At 47.0% G+C, this 21,757-nt stretch overlaps 2 protein-coding genes, 1 long non-coding RNA gene and 1 pseudogene across 6 annotated transcripts in view; 3 read left to right on the top strand and 1 right to left on the bottom strand.

Annotated features, from left to right (window-relative positions):
• Positions 1-1,565: 1,565 nt before the first annotated feature.
• LOC115251570 (uncharacterized) lies at positions 1,566-2,008 on the top strand. Its single transcript, XR_003890112.1, has 3 exons — positions 1,566-1,632; positions 1,721-1,795; positions 1,906-2,008. It is a non-coding gene; the product is annotated as an uncharacterized lncRNA (long non-coding RNA).
• A 1-nt stretch (position 2,009) lies between these two features.
• Positions 2,010-5,464, top strand: LOC115251569 (estrogen-related receptor gamma-like; annotated as a pseudogene).
• A 3,424-nt stretch (positions 5,465-8,888) lies between these two features.
• On the bottom strand, positions 8,889-13,530 carry LOC101075568 (sodium/potassium-transporting ATPase subunit beta-3-like). Of its 3 annotated transcripts, none has more exons than XM_029844340.1 (8): positions 13,430-13,530; positions 12,873-13,030; positions 10,289-10,417; positions 10,011-10,109; positions 9,752-9,939; positions 9,631-9,681; positions 9,391-9,477; positions 8,889-9,319 (listed from the first exon to the last, which is right to left on the bottom strand). In XM_029844340.1, exons 2-8 carry the CDS (start codon positions 12,979-12,981, stop codon positions 9,152-9,154), a joined length of 831 nt encoding a protein of 276 aa, XP_029700200.1. In that variant the 5' UTR covers positions 12,982-13,030; positions 13,430-13,530; the 3' UTR covers positions 8,889-9,151. The 3 variants fall into 3 exon arrangements, with proteins under 3 accessions (XP_029700200.1, XP_029700201.1, XP_029700202.1); XM_029844341.1 differs by lacking the exon at positions 13,430-13,530 and adding an exon at positions 13,296-13,317; XM_029844342.1 differs by lacking the exons at positions 12,873-13,030; positions 13,430-13,530 and adding an exon at positions 12,053-12,167.
• A 4,803-nt stretch (positions 13,531-18,333) lies between these two features.
• LOC101077460 (neuronal tyrosine-phosphorylated phosphoinositide-3-kinase adapter 2-like) overlaps positions 18,334-21,757 on the top strand; it is a 12,793-nt gene continuing 9,369 nt past the window's right edge. For both annotated transcript variants that reach the window (XM_029844330.1, XM_029844331.1), the window contains exons 1-3: positions 18,334-18,731; positions 21,317-21,533; positions 21,640-21,757. The exon at positions 21,640-21,757 is cut by the window's right edge and continues 190 nt beyond it. In XM_029844330.1, coding sequence (XP_029700190.1) covers positions 21,331-21,533; positions 21,640-21,757 — 321 coding nt within the window. In that variant the 5' untranslated portion in view covers positions 18,334-18,731; positions 21,317-21,330. The remainder of the gene's footprint in view (positions 18,732-21,316; positions 21,534-21,639) is intronic.

Raw genomic sequence — 21,757 nt, 5'->3', positions numbered from 1 at the left:
TGTGTGTGTGCGCGTGTGTGTGTGCGTGTGTGTGTGTGGGGGGGTAACCCTGTTTCAGGTGTGCAAACTTGGACGTCTTTTTTTGAGACTCAAATATTGGAGCACAAACCAGACAAAACCTCACATTTTCAAAAATAGAAAAAGGACTTTTGTAAACAGCTTTAGGTTTTTTAATCAGCAGAAAGTGATCGATGATGATGATGATCAAAGCTGTTGGCTGCAGGACGACCTCCATCTGTCGTCATCCAGATCAACGAAGACGACAGAAAAATAAGTCAGACTTGAGGCTGCGTGCTGATTGGGCTCCTCTAAGCTCCCCCCCCCCCCCATGTAATGGCAGATAAATATCACTGTCGGTCTTGTCGACTCGACTGAAAAAACTTTCCTTTTCCTTCGCGGACTTTAAAGCGACATCAGAATTCTACTTGATCCCAACTGGGATGAGTTGGTGATGGAGTTGGTCTGGAGTGTCTCTAGAATCAGCGCCAGGATGGACCGGACCACCGACCCATTGGTTGGTTATCAGTGGTGAGAGAGCAGCGGGTCACTGAGGTTAAACAGCCATGGGTTTCCATTTTTTAAAGAATTTTAACAATTTCCTGTTTGTTGTTTTTGCAACACAACAGTTGGAAATGAAATCTGCTCGTTTTAAACAATGAAGATGAAAAATAGTGAAAGCTTGTTTTCAAAAACAAGTTCAAATCTGATATTTTTATCAAGTTGTTGTTTTCCATAGTTTCTGGAAATGACAGACTAATGATGAATTGATCTTAATTGCTATTAGCATCATCGCGTGCTCTTCCTCCGCAGCCTCAACTCCTCCTCGACAGACTCCACCTCCTCACCAGACTCCGCCTCCTTCAGTGACATTCTGCCAAGCTTTAGCCCCGCCCACGCAGCCTTCCTGACGCCTAGTCCCGCCCTTTCTGCGCCGTCCTTCGGCCTCATGTGGGTCATCGCTGCCCAACTCCCCAACAGGTGTTGGGGGCGGAGTTCTGGGCTAACTGGCTGTTTTCCAGCCCCCCAGGTGTGCAGCTTCCAATTTCCTTCAACATCAAATGAGCTTTTTGCTCACACTTTTCTCTTCATGCTGAAAGCCTAGCGAAGTTTTTAATGTCGCTCCTCTAACCCTTTATCTGCTAACTGCAGGCGGACTCTGTGCTGATAGCGGGCTACCGCTCTCGTTAGGACCAAAAAGAGTCTGTCTGGTGTGTGGAGAACTGGCTTCAGGGTACCATTATGGGGTCGCATCCTGCGAGGCCTGCAAGGCCTTCTTCAAAAGGACCATACAGGGTGAGACAATACCCACCCATCATTGGATCAATAGTTCAGCCGGCTAAATATTCCTGCACACACACCTGCGACTGCAGAAGCTTCGTTTAAAACTAATCACATCACTCAGTTAGTTTGGTTGACAGAAATAACAGGAGAGGGCCTCATACCGTAACAAACCCTGCGCACAGGATCTGATGTCACTGAGCCTTTCACTACTTCCTGTTTGTGGCGATCTAGGAAATATCGAGTAGCATTTGCCCCCGTGAACAACAACTGTGAAGATCACCAAGCGGAGACGGAAAGCGTGTCAGGCGTGTCGCTTCCAGAAGTGTCTGCAGGCCGGGATGATGCGGGAGGGTGAGTGCTTCCCACAAACCTTTACTGACAAAAAGGTCGGTGACAATCAGAACATCAGAGTAAACAGGAAGTGGAATATGTGCCTCAGGTGTGCGGATCGATCGAGTTCGTGGGGGGCGACAAAAGTACAGGAGGAGGACGGAGCCTGGACGGCCCTACAAAGGTCCATGTTTGCACTCTGCCAGCAGCAGTGAGGCCTCAGTTTCCTCGCCATCGCATCGCCCACGCTATCGGCCAACTTGCTGACGGGACTCTGATGCTGTCATTTTTTAGGAAACGTGGTCATTTCAGATCTGCTGCTGATAGAGCCTCCTCCAATGGCTGCCAATCTGCAGGAACCAGCCAATGAGGGTGGCCTCTGCAACCTCCTGACACTCTGTGACTCTTGAACCGACAGCTGCTGCTCTTGATTGGCTGGGCAAACAGATTCCAGGTAAGATCCCACCTTGTTTAGTTTGCTTTGATGGTCTGGACAGCACACCTGAGAGGAGAGCGGCTCCGCCTAGTCCTCCGCAGGCTTCCTAAACCTCTCATTGGTCGACCAGATGTCTTTACTGCAGAGTGGCTGGATGGAAGTGCTGCTGGTGGGTTGTGGCCTGGAGATCACAGAAGACGGGAGGGAGGAGCTTGTGTTTGCAGCCAATCTGCCAGCTCACTGGGGCTCAGTGTGGAGCCATGGGACTGTCCCACCTGTATGAGGCTCTGCACTTCTGAGCCTGATGGTACCAGCTGATGCAGCTGAGGGGCGAGGATGGCCGTGACTCTCAGGCCATCGCCCTGGCCAACTCAGGTACACGCCCACTCAGGTACACGCCCACTCAGGTACACACCCACTCAGGTACACACCCACTCAGGTACACACCAACTCAGGTACACACCCACTTAGGTACACACCCACTCAGGTACACAACAACTCAGGTACACACCCACTCAGGTACACGCCCACTCAGGTACACACCCACTCAGTTACACACCAACTCAGGTACACACCAACTGAGGTACACACCCACTTAGGTACACACCCACTCAGGTACACAACAACTCAGTTACACACCCACTCAGGTACACAACAACTCAGGTACACACCCACTCAGGTACACACCCACTCAGATACACGCACACTCAGGTACACACCAAACTCAGGTACACACCCACTCAGGTACACACCCACTCAGATACACGCACACTCAGGTACACACCAAACTCAGGTACACAACAACTCAGGTACACAACAACTCAGGTACACACCAACTCAGGTACACACCCACTCAGGTACACACCAGCTCAGGTACACACCCACTCAGGTACACACCAACTCAGGTACACGCCCACTCAGGTACACACCAACTCAGGTACACACCCACTCAGGTACACACCAACTCAGGTACACACCAGCTCAGGTGCACACCCACTCAGGTACACACCCACTCAGGTACACACCCACTCAGGTACACACCAACACAGGTACACGCCCACTCAGGTACACGCCCACTCAGGTACACACCCACTCAGTTACACACCAACTCAGGTACACACCAAACTCAGGTACACACCCACTTAGGTACACACCCACTCAGGTACACAACAACTCAGGTACACACCCACTCAGGTACACACCCACTCAGGTACACAACAACTCAGGTACACACCCACTCAGGTACACACCCAACTCAGATCACACGCACAACTCAGGTACACACCAAACTCAGATACACACCCACTCAGGTACACACCCACTCAGATACACGCACACTCAGGTACACACCAAACTCAGGTACACAACAACTCAGGTACACAACAACTCAGGTACACACCCACTCAGGTACACACCAACTCAGGTACACACCCACTCAGGTACACACCAGCTCAGGTACACACCCACTCAGGTACACACCAACTCAGGTACACGCCCACTCAGGTACACACCAACTCAGGTACACACCCACTCAGGTACACACCAACTCAGGTACACACCCACTCAGGTACACACCAGCTCAGGTGCACACCCACTCAGATACACACCAACTCAGGTACACACCCACTCAGGTACACACCAACTCAGGTACACGCCCACTCCGGTACACACCAGCTCAGGTACACGCCCACTCAGGTACACACCAAACTCAGGTACACAACAACTCAGGTACACAACAACTCAGGTACACACCCACTCAGGTACACACCAACTCAGGTACACACCCACTCAGGTACACACCAGCTCAGGTACACACCCACTCAGGTACACACCAACTCAGGTACACGCCCACTCAGGTACACACCAACTCAGGTACACACCCACTCAGGTACACGCACACTCAGGTACACACCAAACTCAGGTACACACCAACTCAGGTACACAACAACTCAGGTACACACCCACTCAGGTACACACCCACTTCCGGTACACACCAGCTCAGGTACACAACCCACTCAGGTACAACACCCACTCAGGTAACACACCAGCTCAGGTACACAACAACTCAGGTTACCACAACAACTCAGGTACACACCCCTCAGGTACACACCAACTCAGGTACACACAACTCAGGTACACACCAACTCAGGTACACACCAACTCCAAACTAGACTATAAACCAAGTTTCTTTTATTTATTTCACACCTTTTGTTAATAAGGCAGATGCCTTTACTGAGACTCTCCAATGTTACATAGTCAAGAAAATAACGAAACACATTGAATGAGACCAAACTTTTGGCGCTGAATTCTTCATGTTCAGTCTTAACCCAGGTGACCGACTTGACCTATCCAGTAAACCCAGTTTGATCTGGTAGCCCGAACACCATCATCTCTCCTCTTTTTGTTCCACGATGCTGACGTTCCCATGTCTCCAACCAGCTTCTTCTTCTCTAAGGTCTGAAACCTGATGCTGCCGTGTTGTCATGTTACATTACACAGTTGTGCTGGAAAATTACCCATCATGCCCAAATGCACCACACAGAGCAGCAAAATGGGCTGGACTTAACGGTATCACATATGGGGTGTGGGTCCAATGTGAAGCTGGTAGTTTTAGAGAAAGCTGAGACGGTTGAGGGTGCCACTGAGTTTATTGCAGTGTGCTGAGTTTGGCACGCAGGCCAGAGGTTTCTGATCCCTGGACCTTCAGCAGAGGGCCTTCACAGTTCTGCACAGCTTCTATTCTGCTATTTGTCAGACACTGATCCAGTGGACTGTCCAGACTCGGTCCAGAGGTTCCAGGATCAGCTTCATGAGGCCTTGCAGGAGCACGGCTCATCCCACGGGGAGCACCAACGGGCTGGCCGCCTGCTTATGACCCTCCCCCTGCTGCGGCAGACTGCTGAGCATGCTGTGAAGAACCTGCTGCAGCTGCACCGCCGGTACCGTGTCCCCCTCCACAAGCTGCTGCTGGAGATGCTGGAAGCCAAAGTCTGAATGCTTTCTATTTTATCTCTCTGGATCTGTGGATTGTGAGCACCAAGACACGACCTGTCCCCTCTCCTCATGCTTCGAAAGGACCTTCAGGATTTTTCCTGAAATCAGGATGATGATCCGACTCGGTTTTCTCATTAAATGTGAACAAAACGCAGGAAGTTGTTCTGAAATGGTTTTTAGCCCCATGGAACTCTTTCCTGTTGCTTTGCTTCTCAGCTGCACATGCTTGCAACAACAGGGTGCTCAGACGGGACGCTGGGATAAATTTGGTGGGATAGCCCCACATCCATCCCATGGATGCACAAACATTTGACCAAAAAGAGTCAGATTCAAGAAAAACACCCTTTTTTTCAGCCAGCTGTGGTTACCAACGTTTGTAGAGTTTAATGAGGGTTATGAAGTCTCTCAGCTGTTGATGTTTTGAGTTTCTAGAATAAAACCAGATTCTTACAAACTCAGTTTTGAGTTTATATATTATAAAAAAATATAATAGTAACATTTCATAGATAGCACTCTCTTTTTTGAGCAGTTACCCCTTATACCTTTTGGGGGTCACGGGGAGGGTACACAATGGGTCACGACAGGGAGCCACCCTCCTAACCCTAACCCTAACCCTAACCCTAACCCTCCTAACACTAACCCCCTAACCCTAACCCTCCTAAACCTAACCCCCTAACCCTAACCCTCCTAACACTAACCCCTAACCCTCCTAACACTAACCCCTAACCCTAACCCTCCTAACCCTAACCCCCTAACCCTAACCCTCCTAACCCTAACCCTCCCCCTCCTAACCCTAACCCTCCTAACCTCACCCTTCTAACCCTAACCCTCCTAACCCTAACCCCCTAACCCCTCCTAACACTAACCCCCTAACCCTAACCCTCCTAACACTAACCCCCTAACCCTAACCCTCCTAACCCTAACCCCTAACCCTAACCCTCCTAACCCTAACCCTCCTAACCCTACCCTAAACCCTCCTAAACCCTAAACCCACTAACCTCTAACCCTCTCACACAACCCCCTAACCTAATCCATCCTAACCCTTCAACCCTAACCCTCCTAACCCTCCACAACCCTAACTCCCCTAACCCTAACCCTCCTAATCCTTCCTAACTCCTCCAAACCCTAACCCTCCTAACCCTCCAAACCCTAACCCTCCTACCCTACCCCACTAACCCTCTAATCCTCCTAACCTCGCCAAACCCTAACCCTCCTAACCCTAATCCTCCTAACCCTCCACAACCCTAACCCTCCTACCCTAACCCTCCTAACCCTCCTAACCATAAACCCTCCGATACCTCCTAACCCTCCAAAAACGCCTAATCCTCCTAAACCCTCCTAACCACTCCTAATCCTCCTACCCTCCAACCCTAAACCCTCCTAACCTTAGCCTCCTAACCCTCCAAACCCTAACCCCCCTAACCCTAACCCTCCTAACCCGTAAGCCCTCCTAACACCCTCCTAACCCTAACCCTCCTAATGTCCTCCTAACCCTCCAAACCCTATCCCCTAACACCTCCTAACCCTAACCCTCTAATCCTCCTAACCCCCAAACCCTAATCCTCCTAACCCTCCTAACACTAACCAACATCCCAACATCTTGCTGCTTCACTCCTCTAACGTTCCTCGCTGCCTCGTATTGATCTCTTCCTGCCGTCACACCAATTTATGGATTTATGGGTTCTGATCACTGTTATGATGACTGTGACATTTATGATGTTTATGACATTTATATTTAACAAACCTGTTGGCGTCAGTGAAGCAGCCATTTTGGCTCTTCCCATCTCTTCTTCATGTTGTAATAGTGAGTGTTATTACACTATCTACAATGTTGGAATATCTCAGGGAAGGCGATTATTTCATCTGAAAACACAATTCATTTCATAATTATTGACAAATGTGTAAAGGAATTCTAAATGATTAAAATCACGTTCATGAAATATGAGCCATGAAATCACTTCACTGTTTCTTGACGCACAGACAATTTTCCATGACAACAGGACGATTCCGTCTGGGAAGGAAAGATGGTGACACGGAAGTTCTTATTGCTGCCATGTTGTGTTTCTACAGTTGAACCTGATTAAAAATGCAGATTATGAACGTCATCAGTGTTAAAAGCCTCCATAACGACAGGACGCAGCAGAGTTCAGTGTCCAAACATTTAATGAGAGCTGGTTCCCACGAGGTCCGATGGTTCTTATAGTCGTGGTGGTTTCAGTCTTTTGGAAGCTTTTGGTTGAAGCCAATTTAAATTCAGGAGGAATTTCTGTACCGAACTCGTGTTTTCTTTTCCACGTTTTAAAACTGGTAAAAGATCTTTCTACATGCTGAGGTCGGACTGTGGCCCTGCAGGTTAAAAGACGACGTGCTGTGTTTAGCTAGTTAGCACCTGAACTTCACATTTATCACCATATTTTACAAATATACTGTCTACACTTCAGAAATACAAAAATCTGAATTATTATTGACGGGAAACATCTTTTTAAAGATTTTCTTTTGGCAGTTGATCGCACAAATAGAAATTCAATTTAAAAAATAATCTTAAAACATCACAAATCAGTAATCAGATTACTGTTACTACAATGAACTATCACTCATTTCTTTGATTGTCTTTTTCACAAACTGATTAAAACTTTTGTCCACTCGTTTGTTCAAATCAAATTTGGAATTATAATCATATTAAATTATTCACTAACATTCTGAACAACAATCTAACTCAAACTAATATCACACTTTTCCAGAAGAGGAGTAAAGAGAATTACAGTTATACAACTCCTAATTATAATTTTGGAGAAGGAAAATTAGGAACAGATTATTTTGGGAAAAAGAAATTACTAGAATCATTTGAAAACATCTGCATCAGAATTTGAGGACATTTTTTAGCACATCTGAAAATGGCACAAATCTCGATATTAGAACCGTCTGGTGACGTGATGCACATAAACAACGGTAAGAGTGAAGAGCTTCGAAACCAGACATGTGAACACATTAAATCAGGGTTAGGCTGAGTTCTGGGCACAGCCAGAGACACAAAGATCCGGATTAAGGGGTTAGGGGTTAGGGTTAGGGTTAAACCATAACAGGGTTAGGGTTCGGGTTAGAGGGTTAGGGGTTAGGGTTAGGGGTTAGGGTTAGAGGGTTAGGGGTTAGGGTTAGGGTTAAACCATAACAGGGTTAGGGGTTAGGGTTAGGGTTAAACCATAACAGGGTTAGGGTTCGGGTTAGAGGGTTAGGGGTTAGGGTTAGAGGGTTAGGGGTTCGGGTTAGAGGGTTAGGGGTTTGGGTTAGGGTTAAACCATAACAGGGTTAGGGTTCGGGTTAGAGGGTTAGGGGTTCGGGTTAGAGGGTTAGGGTTAGAGGGTTAGGGGTTCGGGTTAGAGGGTTAGGGGTTCGGGTTAGGGTTAAACCATAACAGGGTTAGGGGTTCGGGTTAGGGTTAAACCATAACAGGGTTAGGGTTCGGGTTAGAGGGTTAGGGGTTCGGGTTAGAGGGTTAGGGTTAGAGGGTTAGGGGTTCGGGTTAGAGGGTTAGGGGTTCGGGTTAGGGTTAAACCATAACAGGGTTAGGGGTTCGGGTTAGAGGGTTAGGGGTTAGGGTTAGAGGGTTAGGGGTTCGGGTTAGAGGGTTAGGGGTTAGGGTTAAACCATAGCAGGGTTAGGGGTTCGGGTTAGAGTTAAACCATAACAGGGTTAGGGTTCGGGTTAGAGGGTTAGGGGTTAGGGTTAGAGGGTTAGGGGTTAGGGTTAGGGTTAAACCATAACAGGGTTAGGGTTCGGGTTAGAGGGTTAGGGGTTCGGGTTAGGGGTTCGGGTTACAGGGTTAGGGGTTAGGGGGTCAGGGCTAGGGGTTAGGGGGTCAGGGTTAGGGTTTGGTTTAGGGTTAGAGGGTTAGGGGTTCGGGTTCGGGTTAAACCATAACAGGGTTAGGGGTTCGGGTTCGGGTTAGGCCATAACAGGGTTTAGGGTTCGGGTTCTGGTTAAACCATGACGTGGACAAACTCAAGTCTGACTCTGGATCCTCGCAGGAGTGTGAACACAAAAGCGGTTCAGACATCCTGGATCAGATCGGGTCTGGATTTAAAGCCAGATTTGGCTTTCCCTGGAAAGGCTTTACTCAGACACTTTGACCTGGAATGAAACACGACCCATGAATTTGTCCCGCTCATCGTTGTTCCGTAAATTTGTCCCCTCGAGTTTACATTCAACTCTCAGCTCTGCGTCATAATCCTGTTTAGAAAACAGCAGCTTGACAGCAACCATCGGCTGCACGTAGTTGGGCTGTTAAGAGACAGATTAGTAGTGTTAATAATTGTCAGAATTGTTTTTTTTGGACAGACACTTTTACTCACATGAGCCTTTTTTCCATAATACGGGAAGAACATTTTATCCAGACGAGCCTCTTCAGGAAAATACTGAATCCTTAACTGAGCATCACTCTATTGGAGGTGGAGATGGAGGAAAAGTTACCCTGTTGTTCACAGCACGATGCTCCACAACATGTGAGCACCTGCACAGATGCATGCTGGGTTAGGGTTAGGGTTAGGGTTAGGGTTAGGGTTAGGGTTAGGGTTAGGGTCAGGGTGTGTTACCTTGGCGGTGCAGTGGATGTACGGGTCACCTTGTGGCTTTAGTCCGACCACCTGTGGACAGACAGCGGGTCAGAATTGGGTTTCCATCTTTAGTTGTGCATCACCGTGGTAACATACATACACGGTTCATTTTAATGAGGACGCAGGGTTTCCCATCAGCATATCCGAAGCTGGAGTCTCCCAGGCCGGAGCACTGCTGCAGGATGCTGCGTTTGAACTGACACACCTTCTTGATGGCCGTGTGCTCTTGCTCGGTGTACTCGCCCACCAGACACAGATCATTGCTCCCCTGAACGCTGTCGTTGTACCCTGCACACACCAGCAGCACATCAGCACCTCCTGCTCCCCACGGCAGCCGTGTGAAGGTGGCCTGTACTCACACTGCAGAAGGTTGTGCAGTTGTTGCGTGTACTGACTGTAGTCTGCCGCGTTGCTGCGGTTGAAAATGATTTCAGATGTGTGAGGATGAATGACCAAACCTATGATCCAAGAGCAAATCCATAATAATTCAGATACAAATTAAATTTTCATGAGAACAGACTTATGGGTGGAAATAAAACATGTTCTTTGTTCTCCAGCTCCAACAAGAACCGGCTGGTTGAAGATGGAACGAACCTTCACACACTTCTGACAAACAGACCTGACGGTCGTCCCTCACCTGGGTTAGCAATGCGGTCCTGATGGCGAGGAACATTTTCATCCAGAGTCTGCAACAGGACCCAAATGGTGAGGGAGAACATTCCTGCCAGAACGCCGTAGAAGACCAGGTAAAAGAGCAGGATGAGGCCTGAGGACGGCAGCAGGAATAAAGACATCACAACCGGCTAAATGCTACATTTACATCATTCTGTCATTAGCATCATTAGCATTGTAGCAATACCAGCTAAACCTTAGCTCCCAATGAAATTAACTGGTTGAAACTAGTCACCTCTGTGCCACATCATTAACTGGTTGAAACTAGTCACTTCTGTGCCACATCATTAACTGGTTGAAACTAGTCACCACTGTGCCACATCATTAACTGGTTGAGACTAGTCACTTCTGTGCCACATCATTAACTGGTTGAAACTAGTCACCTCTGTGCCACATCATTAACTGGTTGAAACTAGTCACTTCTGTGCCACATCATTAACTGGTTGAAACTAGTCACCTCTGTGCCACATCATTAACTGGTTGAAACTAGTCACCACTGTGCCACATCATTAACTGGTTGAAACTAGTCACCTCTTTGCCACATCATTAACTGGTTGAAACTAGTCACCTCTCTGCCACATCATTAACTGGTTGAAACTAGTCACCTCTGTGCCACATCATTAACTGGTTGAAACTAGTCACCTCTCTGCCACATCATTAACTGGTTGAAACTAGTCACTTCTGTGCCACATCATTAACTGGTTGAAACTAGTCACCTCTGTGCCACATCATTAACTGGTTGAGACTAGTCACCTCTGTGCCACATCATTAACTGGTTGAAACTAGTCACCACTGTGCCACATCATTAACTGGTTGAAACTAGTCACCTCTTTGCCACATCATTAACTGGTTGAAACTAGTCACCTCTCTGCCACATCATTAACTGGTTGAAACTAGTCACTTCTGTGCCACACCATTAACTGGTTGAAACTAGTCACCTCTGTGCCACTTTATTAACTGGTTGAAACTAGTCACCTCTGTGCCACATCATTAACTGGTTGAAACTAGTCACCACTGTGCCACTTTATTAACTGGTTGAAACTAGTCACCTCTGTGCCACATCATTAAGTAGTTGAAACTAGTCACCTCTGTGCCACATCATTAACTGGTTGAAACTAGTCACCTCTGTGCCACATCATTAACTGGTTGAAACTAGTCACCACTGTGCCACATCATTAACTGGTTGAAACTAGTCACCTCTGTGCCACATCATTAACTGGTTGAAACTAGTCACCTCTGTGCCACATCATTAACTGTTTGAAACGAGTCACCACTGTGCCACATCATTAAGTAGTTGAAACTAGTCACCTCTGTGCCACATCATTAACTGGTTGAGACTAGTCACCTCTGTGCCACATCATTAACTGTTTGAAACTAGTCACCACTGTGCCACATCATTAAGTAGTTGAAACTAGTCACCTCTGTGCCACATCATTAACTGGTTGAAACTAGTCACTTCTGTGCCACATCATTAACTGGTTGAAACTAGTCACTTCTGTGCCACACCATTAACTGGTTGAAATTAGTCACCTTTGTGCCACATCATTAACTGTGAAGAATCGGTGACTCAAACTAGGATGGCAACCCGGTCTGAGACCTGCAAACACTTGTCAGCCAATGAGATCAGCTGGATCTCTCATAAACTGATTGATCTGAGAGCAGATCATCATAAATTCACAGTAATGGACTATACTATTTATGGACTATTTTTGATTCTCTTATACGGGAACTTTTTCCTGAATGGTGGGAAGATTTTCTTTTTCTCGGGATTGTTGGCAACAGTAGTTTTACTGTGTAATGGGGGAGGGGCAGGACCCCAGGGAAACAGTCCTCATCGTGGCTGCTTGATCATAAATTGGGCACCCAACATTGAAGGGACACACAAAAAAAAATCAATGTAGGCTATACGTCACAGAAAACACGAATATTTTACATTATTATATTTTACATTATTATCATGACCCCATATGTTGGATTTAGATTTGTTATTTTAACCCTAACACAACGCAAACTCCTGGGCTCTTATTTTGGTACTTCCTGTTTCGGGCAGTGTACATTTGCATATTAGCTAAATATTTAATTTTACCCGAAATTTAGATTTAACGTTTTGATTTAACATTTAGATTAATAGCCAATTAATCTTTGTGTATCATTTATTGTTTGTATTTATTATTTGTCCAACATAGCATTTTATTTTTTGTAAATGTCATAAATGTCGTAAATGTGACATAACGCTGCAGTTAATTTATTTTTAGCTTCAGCTGCTTTACAAACGGCAGCAACAAGAAAACCTCCGATTAAACCTGATCAAATAAAAGAAACCCCGATTTTCGGGTTAGATTAGTTTTCATTCTCATGATAAATTATTCTGTCAAACATCTCGGTTTTATTGCAGCCTCAACAAAATCACCCAATAATCAATTAAACAATCAGCCAGTTCTGTCAAATGATCGGAATTATAAATATTCAAGTATGTCTTAAGGAAAAGGGAACCGGTCCTGGTCAGCTCGGTTCTCCTGCACCTCAGCAGCTCCAGAGGTCCAGCTCACCCCAGCTGCTGGAGGTCCTCCCCAGGAACTCTCCGCTCCTGCGGTTATAGATGACATCTGTCCAGGAGTCCTTCGCCTCCTTCATCCCTCCTTCCTTCGCCTCCTTCATCTCCCGTCAGAGTTCTGCTGGACAGCCGGTGTCTTGGACCTGGACTGAGCTGATCCGGAATATCCAACAAACACGGAGCCACTTCAGCACAGCGATCGGTAACACACACGCGCGCGTGCGCGCAAACCCACAAACAGCTGGTTTGTTTTTTGTTGTACGGCTTCCTCCTTATTTACGATGCAAATAAATCTAATCTAATATAATATAATAAAATATAATATAATATAATATAATATAATATAATATAATATAATATAATATAATATAATATAATATAATATGACTGTAGTCACGTGACCAATGAGGCGCATCACCTCCATAAAACCCCGCGCTCGCACGAACCGGACACGCGGATACGAGGAGACAAAAGAGTTGTCCTGTCTCCGTCTGCTCTCCTTCTCCTTTGCTTGTCTCCTTTGCTTGTCTCCTTTTCTTGTCTTTATCTAACCTTGATCATGTCCTCTTCTTGCTTCCTCTCCTTATTCATTGCCTCCTGTCCTTCTCTTCTGAGGCCGACGCCTCCCAACATTCCGAAAAAGCCAGACATTCCCCATCCATGGGCAGATTTCAGAGAAATGTTGGTGACATCCGTGATGTTGGCGTCTAATGATTCTGTCTGAACTTCCTTTTTAAAAAAGTATCAAATGATGCATTTTGCTTCATGACCAGCAATAAATGAGAAACTCGATTGTTTTCTTTTACTTATTTAATTTTTTTCAGATATTGTACTTTCTTGCTATTCTTAGGTAGGGAAGTGGAGTCGGTGCCTCTACTTTAACCAGAGCTTTTCTTTTTACTTGTATCTTTACATCTACTTCATATAAACCATAAAAGTAGGGATGCCAAAATAAATGGCTTAATGCGATTAATGATATAATCCGATTTATTATGATTGACTCTGATCGTTATCATCGCACATGATCGATTGATCAATTGATCCGGTAGGGTTAGGGTTAGGAGCTTTAAATGACTAATGACTTTATATAATTCGTTTTACAAGACACGGAGATCCTGCGATTAAAGATGGTTTTGCTCCGGGATGTATAGACCTTCATTTTAGTTAAACTAGGCATTACTTACAAAATGGGATTCTTTTCTTGTTCTGCTGCCTGACGCCACTTGTCTATTACGTGATTACGTCAGAATAAGACAGACGTGGATCGCCACCTCGTGTTGAGGACATCTTCAGTTATTCCACTTTCTCTGTATCTGCATGTAAACTGGGACAAGGACCAAATTCTGCCAAGATGTCCAATTATGAACATCGCTTATTTTAACTGTGCATGTAAAAATACTGACGCACTAAAATATCATCTTGATCTTAAGACATACGCTAGTCGGGATTCTGCCAGGCAGGATGGTAGAAAGCACCAGTATAAAGACACACTTTGTATTGTATAATTGTTCATAGATCCAAGGAAGTAGGAGAGCAAATTTCACCAAATGACATAAACATAGATGTAGAGGCCTGTTGCATTTTGACGTTGCCACTGGACAGTCTGTCATGCAGCTGTAGAGGATCCAGGGAAGAGCTGTTAGCCAGATCAGAGCAAAGTTCTGGTCCACTCCAATAAGACTCATGTTCTTGTTGAACCGCCCAAGTCCAATTTCTGAAGGGAAGAGATTTTCCCTGTTTTTATCAATAAAACAAATGTGTAGCAACGTGATCTTTTATAAAAATGCATATGTGAATGACATTATGCTCAGGAAATGCAGACCTGGCAGTGCTGTGATCAACTGGATCAAAGGCAGCACTGAGGTCCAGCAGAACCAGCATAGAGACCAGTCCATGATCTGAAACTCTAAGAAGATCATTAGTAACTTTAAGAAGTGCCGTTTCTGTGCTGTGATGAGCTCTAAAGCCTGACTCAAACATCTCAAACGAAGAGGGGAGACTTGGCTTTATTAAAAAACTGGAGACCTGTGGCTTTGCTCTGCACGGACTATAAACTTCTTTCAAAGGTGCTCGCCAACAGGCTCAAGAACCACCTCGATTTGCTCGTCCACAGACACCAGTCATATTGTGTCCCGGACAGGTCAATTATGGACAACCTATTTTTAATGAGAGATTTGTTTCACCTTTGTAAACTGTACGACATTGATGTCGGGGTGATTTCTTTAGACCAGGAGAAGGCCTTCAACAGGGTCGATCACAAGTTTCTGTTTTCCACATTAAGGGCTTTTGGTTTTGGGGATGTTTTTTTTGTCACTCTTGTCTCTGCTGTACAGGGATGCTTGTTGTTTGGTGAAGGTATGTGGGGGGCTCAGCTGTCCAGTGAGCGTCCAACGGGGAATAAGACAGGATTGTCCTATTTCTGGACAGTTGTACTCATTGGCCATCGAACCTCTTCTAAACAACCTAAGAACTAGGCTGTCGGGACTTTTGTTACCTGGTCTTCCTGAGCGTCCCCAGATGGTGGTATCGGCATATGCCGATGACATCAATGTTTTTGTTGGGGATCAGGGTGATGTGGACAACCTGATTGATAGTTCAGACCTCTACCAAGAAGCCTCCTCTGCTAAGGTAAACTGGGAGAAGAGCGAAGCTCTGCAGGTTGGCCCTTGGGCAGGTAGGGACAGACCAAGACTACCAGGAAACCTCAGCTGGGGTAGACAGGGCCTGAAAGTCTTAGGTGTGTTCCTTGGGACAGAAAACTTTGAAAAGAAGAACTGGGAGGGTGCTATCTCAGCTTTCCTACAGGGGGAGAGTCCTGGTTGTAAATAATTTGGTCGCCTCGACTCTTTGGCACAGGCTGACAGTCTTACCGTCACCGGCTGGCCTAATCGAAGGAGTTCAGAAGATGATTGTGGACTTTTTCTGGTCGGGCCAGCACTGGCTGAGGTCTGCAGTGCTGTACCTGCCAGTACAGGAGGGAGGACAGGGATTGGTGGACATCGCATCTCGTGTCACAGCCTTCAGACTGCAGGTGGCACAAAGATTGTTGTACAGTCTTGGTGTGCCGTGGACGGATATGGCCTGTCTGTTGTTAAAGAAGGCTGGGCGACTGGGGTACGACAAACACCTGTTCCTGCTTCAGCCCCAGTCCATGGACCTGACTGGTCTTACTCCCTTCTACCAGTCAGTGTTGAAGGCATGGCAGGTTTTATCATCTAAACACAAAGCTTTGACAATACCAGGGATGTGGATCTTTGAAGAGCCCCTTTTTGGAAACAGCATCATTCCCTCTCAGGTCCTGTCCTCCACCAGCCTGAGGTCCAGACTGAGGGATGCTGGAGTAGTGAAGCTGGGCCACTTGCTGAAGACCTCTGTCCCCAATCTCTCTGACCGGCTCAGCATGAGGTCCAGCAGGCTGCTGCTCCAGCTTGTGAGAGAGGTCTGTGCTTCCCTGCCAGAGGCCCTCAGAGTCTTTGTGTTGGATCCGTCTGTGTCTGAACTGTGGGACGACAAGTGTGAGTATGTCTTTCCCTCCTTGGCTGTCTGTCCAGGTGTAGGACAGTGGCAGCCCGAGGAAGACGACCTGCTGTCCCTGAAGTCTTCGGTATCAGTGGATTTTGAAGGTGTCGGGAGGAAGGATCTCTACATCTTAGCTGTGAAGGTCAGAAACTTGCGCTCCCTGGAAGGGCTGAAGGCGTCAGGGCGGACTAGTTTTTTTGGCGCAGGCTCTTCCCCGGGGGGTTGTTGGCGGTCCCTGTACAAGCCTCCTGTTGATAAACGGACAGGAGACCTCCAGTGGAGGATTGTACATGGGGCCATAGCTACTAACAGGTATCTGGTGCACCTTGACCCCAGCACGGGGGATGGCTGCCCTTTCTGCTCCCAGTCAGAGACCATCTACCACCTCTTTGTCCAGTGTCCCAGACTGGTGGGGCTGTTTGGACAGCTACAGAGGTGGTTCCTTGGGTTAGGTGAGGGCTTTTCTTTCAGGACGTTTATCTTTGGTCCACACTACCGAGCAAGGCGGAAGGCTGTACACCAGTTGGTCATTGTCCTCTCGGGGACGGCTAAGTTGGCCATATGGAAGACCAGGAAGAACCGGGTGAGAGGTCAGGGGTCAGAGGACGTGGTGGCCATGATGACTGGACTGCTGGCAGCTCGGCTCAGGGTGGAATTTAATTTCTACTGACCGGCCAAATTAGCACATTCGAAGACATCTGGGGCGTGAGAGAGGTCCTGTGTTCAGTTAGGGAGAACTGCTTGATTTTGAATTTTTGAAGGTCTCCAATCTCTCACTCTGAATTGTGTAAATGCAAATGTGAATAATGTAAATGTGAATAATACATGTAAATAAAGGTGTTGTTAAAAATCAAATCAAATCTCTCTATCCCTCCCCCCCTCTCTCCCTCTCTCCCTCTCCCCTCTCTCCCTCCCCGTCTCTCTCCCTCCCTTTGGTGAGTTTTTGTCGTGTTTTGCGGCAGGGATGGCGTCCTCGGGGACGCCTTCTCTTTCAGTCCAACACGGGGTGCGGGTCCAACCCAACCCATCCGTATTGGTGGAGGAGGTTCTCCTGGCTGTGGGAGACCAGGTGGGACACGCTAACCTGTCCTACGCCTCCAGGATGAACAGAGGGGTCGTAGTTTTTGTTAAAGAGGAGCGACTGGTGGCTGAGTTGGTGGGGAGGGGGGTGACGGTGACTGGAGCGTACCTGCAGGTGTCCCCGCTCGCTGCGCCCTCCACTCGGGTCACCGTCTCAGGTGTTCCCCCGTTCATCACTAATGAGGCTCTGGAGCTGCAGCGGTTCGCAAAGTTTGCGAGTGGTCTGAGGACCGTGGGTCTGAGGACCGTGGGTCTGGGGACCGTGGGTCTGGGCTACAGGAGCGATAAACTGAAGCACGTGCTCTCGCTCAGGAGGCAGTGCTTCATGTTCCTCACCTGTCCGTCACAGACAATAGACGGACGGAGGTGATGGAGTCTGACTCTGACTCCTGTGGGTCTGTAGTGGGACCGGCCTCCCCCGGACGCTACCGTCTCCTTGGACCGATGGCTTCTGGTCCACCTCCAGGACTGGATGGATTGTTCAGACTTTTATAAACATTCCTCCAGAGCCACAGAGGTGGTTTCTGGGCTCGGGGAGGGTTTTTCTTTCAGGCTGTCACATCGGGGACGGCTAAGCTGTCCCTATGGAAGACCCTGGACTCTTTACTTAGTTTCTATGAACTGACAGGACAAATTAGTCCATTTGAAGACATCTGGGGAGTGAGAGACGTCCTGGTTTTAGTTAGGAAAATTGTTTGATTTTGAATTGTTGAAGGTCTCCAATGTCTCCCTCTGAAATGTGGAAATGTGAAAAATACATGTAATCAAAGGTGGTGTTAAAAATCAATCTCTCTCTCTCCCCCTCTCTCTCCCTCTCCCCCCCCCCCCCCCCCCCCCCCCCCCCCCCCCCCCAGCAGAAAGAGGCGGGGCTATCAGGGTTAGAATACTGTCAGGTTGCTGTGGTTTCAGCCTCTCCTTCCTTGTGCTGACTGTTCTTGAGGATGTGTGTGAGGCTGCAGGATGTGTGAGATGTGTGGAAGACGCATGTGAGTGTGAGTGTGTGTCTACGACTGTGTGTGTGTGTGTGATTGTTTCAGCTGTGTATGACAGGAAAGAGAAAGGGAGGAGAGGAATGAGGTGTTAAAGGGTGGACTTGGATTAACGTCACCACAGCAGACCCATCGTTTCCTAAAGACAGTGGAGACGACGCCAACGACATTTCTCCATCTTTGTGGAGAACATTTGCAGAACATTTGGGCGGAGGGACAGCTACACAAGAGGGATGGAGGGAGTCTGACTTCTCACTGGTCCTCCGGTAAGCTTCAGACCTACTCATGCCTCCTCCATTTCAGTCTGGTGTCACATGGTGTCACATGTTCCATCTTCTCAGCCTTTGATCCTGCTCAATCAATCATCTTCTCATTTGTCTGTTGCTCTGTTTGTATTAAGTTGGCTCCTGTTGTCACTGACGTGTCAATAAAGTCCATTCAAAAATGCACCCGTCTTCTCTAAACTGTGTTTGTTCCCATCTGTCTAATCAGTCACGGCAGCCATCATGGATTTGATAAAAATAAAGTTTCTTTCTGTACAAATGTGTTCCAACATGGCCTCCCAGTCAACCAGATCGATCCACAACCCCAACCCAGTTTTCAGATGTTTGGTACAAACTAGACATTTATTGATCACCATTGATTCCAATACAGAATGTGAGCAGAGTGGTCAAGTTAACAGCGTCTTTGGCTAATGTTAGGAAGAAGTTGATCGTTCAGCAGCATGAAAACAATAGCACATGCTTTAATTAATGATTAGAACATCAACTTAACCCAGGTTTCATTGATAAATATGATACAAAGATGGAGCTCATACAGATCCTCCAAGTTAGCAGATGAAACACACGTCATGCTGCCAGAACATCCAGTTTTTGTAGTCATTGTTAATTTGGTTAATTTGGTCACACGATGCTACCATGGCCTGTAAAGGTCAGTCTGTCACAATCAGGATTTTCCAGAGATGCTATGATGCTAATTAAAAAGCTACAACACAGGACAACCGACTGCCCAGTGACACCAGTGGTTACTGGTTCAATTTTGCCCCCTGCAGCTTTGGAGGAAAAGTGTTATTTTAGAATCTATATCCTCATGAAATAGTTTTTTATGCATTGTCTTAAAACATCCACATATTTTTAGGACGATAACCATCATCTCGAGGTCCACATTATCTCGGTCATCCAAGCAGTCATGGGTGTCACGTGCAGGTTTGCCAGCCCTCTGGTTGGGTCAGCAAAGGTCCGCGTTCCCTTTTCTCCCCCCACCTATTCTGCTTCTCTTCTTCATCCGAGAACGGGAAGAAATTACATCATACTCCTCTGGGAGATGCTGCTGTTGCTAGGATACCACCAGCTGACTCCCTGTTCCATTTTTAGAAGGAGGCTGGGAGTCAGATGGGTGGGGGAGGGGATGCATGTAGCTATGGAGAGCATGAAAAAATTACAAATCGAAAATTTTCATAAATGATGTGTCATTTTCATCACCATCGACCGTGAAGCAAAGCCGATTTCATCTAAATGATGAACATTTTCCGACCTCACAGTTAATGCCTTTGGTTTGTGGACAAAATAGAACTTTGGAAGATGTCAAATATACACATAACAGGTGAGCATTTCCCAGAATGCACAGAAATAGTCCTACATACTCCTGCATGGCTGTTGGCGTGACCCTTGCACCTGAAGAACTAGAAGAATCATCTTTGTCAAAAATTTCAGCGCAGGAATCAAACCTCCAAACCTATATAGGTTTCGTGTTCCTCCTTCCTGATGTTGCTATCACTTGGGATTGCTACATCTATCACCACCACTGGCTTCTGGTGTTTATCCACCACCACTATGTCAGGCGAGCCACCACCATCTTGTTAGTCTGGATCTTGGAAGTCACAGAGGATCTTGGCCTGCTTGTTCTCTAAACTCCACAGCTTCGCTGTCTAAGAAGCAGCTCTTAACTCAGTGTTCAAATATCCACAATAAGAACACGAGAAGCTGGAGAACTTCCAAGGGCTGAAAGAGGAGATGGAGAGAATGTGGGGCATGAAGGCAACAGTGGTCCCAGTCGTGATTGGGACACCAGGGGCAGTAACCCCCAAGCTGAGTAGATGCTCCAACAGATACCAGGAACCACATCAGTGATCGCAGTCCAGCGCAGTGCTAGGAACAGCCAAGATCCTGGGCAGAACCCTCAGAGTCCCAGGCCTCTGGTAGAGGACCCGGGGCTGGGTTAGGGTTAGCATGTACATGTACAGACTATTCCTGCAGATACAACCACTCAAACTGATTTGCAATCTAACCCTCCCCTGAAGGTCACTAATCCTTCTGTTAGTGTTCCGTGACTTTACGTTATCATCGCTGATGTCTAGTTTGTTCTGTCGCCCAGGCAGCAACTGTCAGACTGAAATGATCTTCATCAGCACTCTCGGGTCCCAATGGTGACCTGGTGCCATCAGTCTGACAGCACACAGTCACCGTGATCCTCCGGAGATCAGGTGAGATGCTGGAAGATCCAACAAAATCACCTCAAAGAAACAAACAAGAAAACGTTCAAATAAGTGTTAAAACTAGGAATCGGGTCAGAAGCATCTTTAAACTTCTGCAGATTTTTCCTTTTCTTTTCCACTGTAACACAATCAGCATTTACGGAGCTACAACATGTGAATCAACAGTCTTGATCAGCACATCATACGGGTCAATATAGCCGAGTTCAGGTCAAAAAAAGACATGAATGGTCATTTTTATATCATATTATTGTTATCTGTTACGAAGCCTGAGCAGCTCCAACCGTGGGTCACATCTGGCCCACATGAAGGACTCTTGTGCCCTCAGACTGAGCCTGTCCAATCTGATCCTCCTTGCAGCTCCATAAGGAGCCATGACGTCTCCGGAGGAGGCCACCACCTTCAGGAGGTTCTTTCAGTACATCGAGGATAGTGGCCTTCGGACGTATGATGGCCTGGTGATCCAGAATGCCTCTGACATCGCCAGAGAGAATGACCGTATTCGGAACCAGACCAACTGGACCTACCTTCAGGAGAAACACCAGAAGAAGAGGCGACAGGAAGATGCCATCAAGAGGTAAAACACATGCTGCCATTTGGTTTTGTGGGGGTGGGGGTTTGAGAAAAAAAGCCAACGTTTTAGTTCCATGTGTAATATAAACATCTCTCATTTGCCCATGAAGGATAGGTGAAAGTGTTGCTATGGCAACAGATGGGGCGTACTCTGGGAAGCACTTTCGAATGGGTTTCATGACGATGCCAGCTCCGCAGGATCGCCTGCCACCAGTTAACCAGGGCTTT

The sequence above is a fragment of the Takifugu rubripes genome, chromosome 11 (assembly GCF_901000725.2).
Source record: "Takifugu rubripes chromosome 11, fTakRub1.2, whole genome shotgun sequence".
In the NCBI taxonomy this organism is placed as follows: domain Eukaryota; kingdom Metazoa; phylum Chordata; class Actinopteri; order Tetraodontiformes; family Tetraodontidae; genus Takifugu; species Takifugu rubripes.
This window is presented reverse-complemented; position numbering and strand designations above follow the sequence as displayed.

Coding starts and splice junctions, on each gene's coding strand:
- LOC101075568 (XM_029844340.1), bottom strand. CDS start 12,981: ATGAAGGAGGCGAAGGAAGGAGGGATGAAGGAGGCGAAGGACTCCTGG. Junction 9,940..10,010: donor ACTGCACAACCTTCTGCAGT/GTGAGTACAGGC, acceptor TGGTGTGTGCAG/GGTACAACGACAGCGTTCAG. Junction 9,478..9,630: donor ACATCCACTGCACCGCCAAG/GTAACACACCCT, acceptor CACCTCCAATAG/AGTGATGCTCAGTTAAGGAT.